The following is a 1660-nucleotide window of genomic DNA, read 5'->3' as shown; positions in this document are numbered from 1 at the left end:
TCTGGGGGGTTGGGGGGGGATTCTGTGGGGCAGGGGGGCTGGTGTGGGGTTGTGTGGGGCTGGGTGGGGGTCTGGTGGAGTTTCTGTGGGGCTGGGGGGGGTTCTGGGAATCTCACATGGGTTTCGGGGTGGGTTTGGGGGTGGAGAGGAAACGGAGGGGCATTGCAGCGCCGCAGCTGGGTTATAGGGCGGGACGTGGGGCTGGCAGTGGGGCTGGGCTGGCCATGGGGCTGGGCTGGCAGTGGGGCTGGGCTCGCTATGGGGCTGGGCTCGCTATGGGGCTGGGCTGGCTATGGGGCTGGGCTGGCTATGGGGCTGGGCTGGCTATGGGGCTGCCCCACACAGGTGCTGCAGAAGTCGCTGTCGGTGGTGAAGGCCCACTGGAGGGAGCACCAGGATTACGCCTTCGCCTGCGAGCAGCTCAAATCCATCCGCCAGGACCTGACGGTGAGTTGGGGGCAAAACCGGGGGGATTTGGGGCCGCGACGGGTTTGGGGGGGGGGGGGGGGGGGGCCCGCGGCTTCACCCCCCGTCTGCCCCCCAGGTGCAGGGCGTCCGCACGGAGCTGACGGTGGAGGTGTACGAGACGCACGCGCGCATCGCGCTGGAGAAGGTCAGCGCTGAGCCCCCAAAGCCCCCAAAGCCCCCCGAGGATTCCCACGTCCCACCCCCTTTGCCCCCCTTTGCCCCCCCAGGGCGACCACGAGGAGTTCAACCAGTGCCAGACGCAGCTCAAGTCCCTGTATGCCGAGAACCTGCCCGGCAACGTGGGGGAATTCACGGCCTACCGCGTGCTGTACTACATGTTCACCAGGAACTCGGGGGGTGAGTGGGGCTGGGAGCCCCCCAGATCCAGGGAGGGGTGGGGGGGCGACCCTGACCCCAACCCCGACTCCGACCCCAACCCTGACCCCAGCCCTGATCCCCTAAAGCCGGTAACCCAGCCCTGCTGTGCCCTGCGCTGGGTGATCGCCTGGAACCTGGGGGGGGTGTGAGTGGGGCTGGGGGGGGTTCCTGAGACCCCCACCCCAAATCTGGGGCCAGCAGCGTGGGTGGGGTTGGACAATAGGGGCAATAGGGACAATAGGGGCAATAGGGACAATAGGGGCGATAGGATCGGGGTTAGGGGTGGGGTTGGGGTCAGTCGTTAGGGTCAGGGTCAGGAGCAGAGGCGATCCCAGCCTCTCCCAGGCCCTAAACCCGCACCTCCCTGCCATGGGACCCCCGCCAGCCCCGCCCCCACCCCACGCGGCCCCCTTCCCCCTACCCCCCCCCCCCCCTCACAAATCCGGAGCGGCCCGAGGGCGCTAATGAGCGCTAATGAGCGCTAATGAGCGCTAATGGCCTCCGCCCGGTCCCAGACCTGACGACGGAGCTGGCCTTCCTGACCCCGGCGCTGCGGTCCGACCCGGCCGTGTCTCACGCGCTGTCGCTGCGCGCCGCCTGGGCGCTGTGCAATTATCACCGCTTCTTCCGCCTCTATCGCTCCGCCCCCCCCGTGGCCGCCCGCCTCATCGACAAATTCGCCGAGCGGGAGCGCAGGGCCGCCCTCAAAGCCATGATCAAAACGTATGTGGGGCCGCGGGGAGCCGCCCGGGCCCTCGCCCTATAGGGGACCCCGCAGTGGGGTCGGCCCGGGGGGTTTTGGGGGGGGGGGGGG

General features: G+C 69.2%; 1 protein-coding gene across 1 annotated transcript; it reads left to right on the top strand.

Annotated features, from left to right (window-relative positions):
* Positions 1-292: 292 nt before the first annotated feature.
* LENG8 (leukocyte receptor cluster member 8) lies at positions 293-1646 on the top strand. Its single transcript, XM_042892636.1, has 4 exons — positions 293-447; positions 545-613; positions 696-825; positions 1362-1646. Exons 1-4 carry the CDS (start codon positions 310-312, stop codon positions 1610-1612), a joined length of 588 nt encoding a protein of 195 aa, XP_042748570.1. The 5' UTR covers positions 293-309; the 3' UTR covers positions 1613-1646.
* The last annotated feature ends 14 nt before the right edge of the window (positions 1647-1660 follow it).

The sequence above is a fragment of the Lagopus leucura genome, unplaced genomic scaffold, assembly GCF_019238085.1.
Source record: "Lagopus leucura isolate 7727_CA_CO unplaced genomic scaffold, USGS_WTPT01 33332-0_obj-0_obj, whole genome shotgun sequence".
Classification (NCBI taxonomy): domain Eukaryota; kingdom Metazoa; phylum Chordata; class Aves; order Galliformes; family Phasianidae; genus Lagopus; species Lagopus leucura.
The sequence above is the reverse complement of the archived record's forward strand: the minus strand, read 5'-3'. Positions and strand labels throughout refer to the sequence as shown.

Bases quoted from the DNA above. Each gene is read 5' to 3' on its own strand.
- LENG8 (XM_042892636.1), top strand. From the start codon at position 310: ATGGGGCTGGGCTGGCTATGGGGCTGCCCCACACAGGTGCTGCAGAAG. The intron at 448-544 runs GTGAGTTGGGGG...TCTGCCCCCCAG, and splicing joins CCATCCGCCAGGACCTGACG to GTGCAGGGCGTCCGCACGGA. The intron at 826-1,361 runs GTGAGTGGGGCT...GCCCGGTCCCAG, and splicing joins GTTCACCAGGAACTCGGGGG to ACCTGACGACGGAGCTGGCC.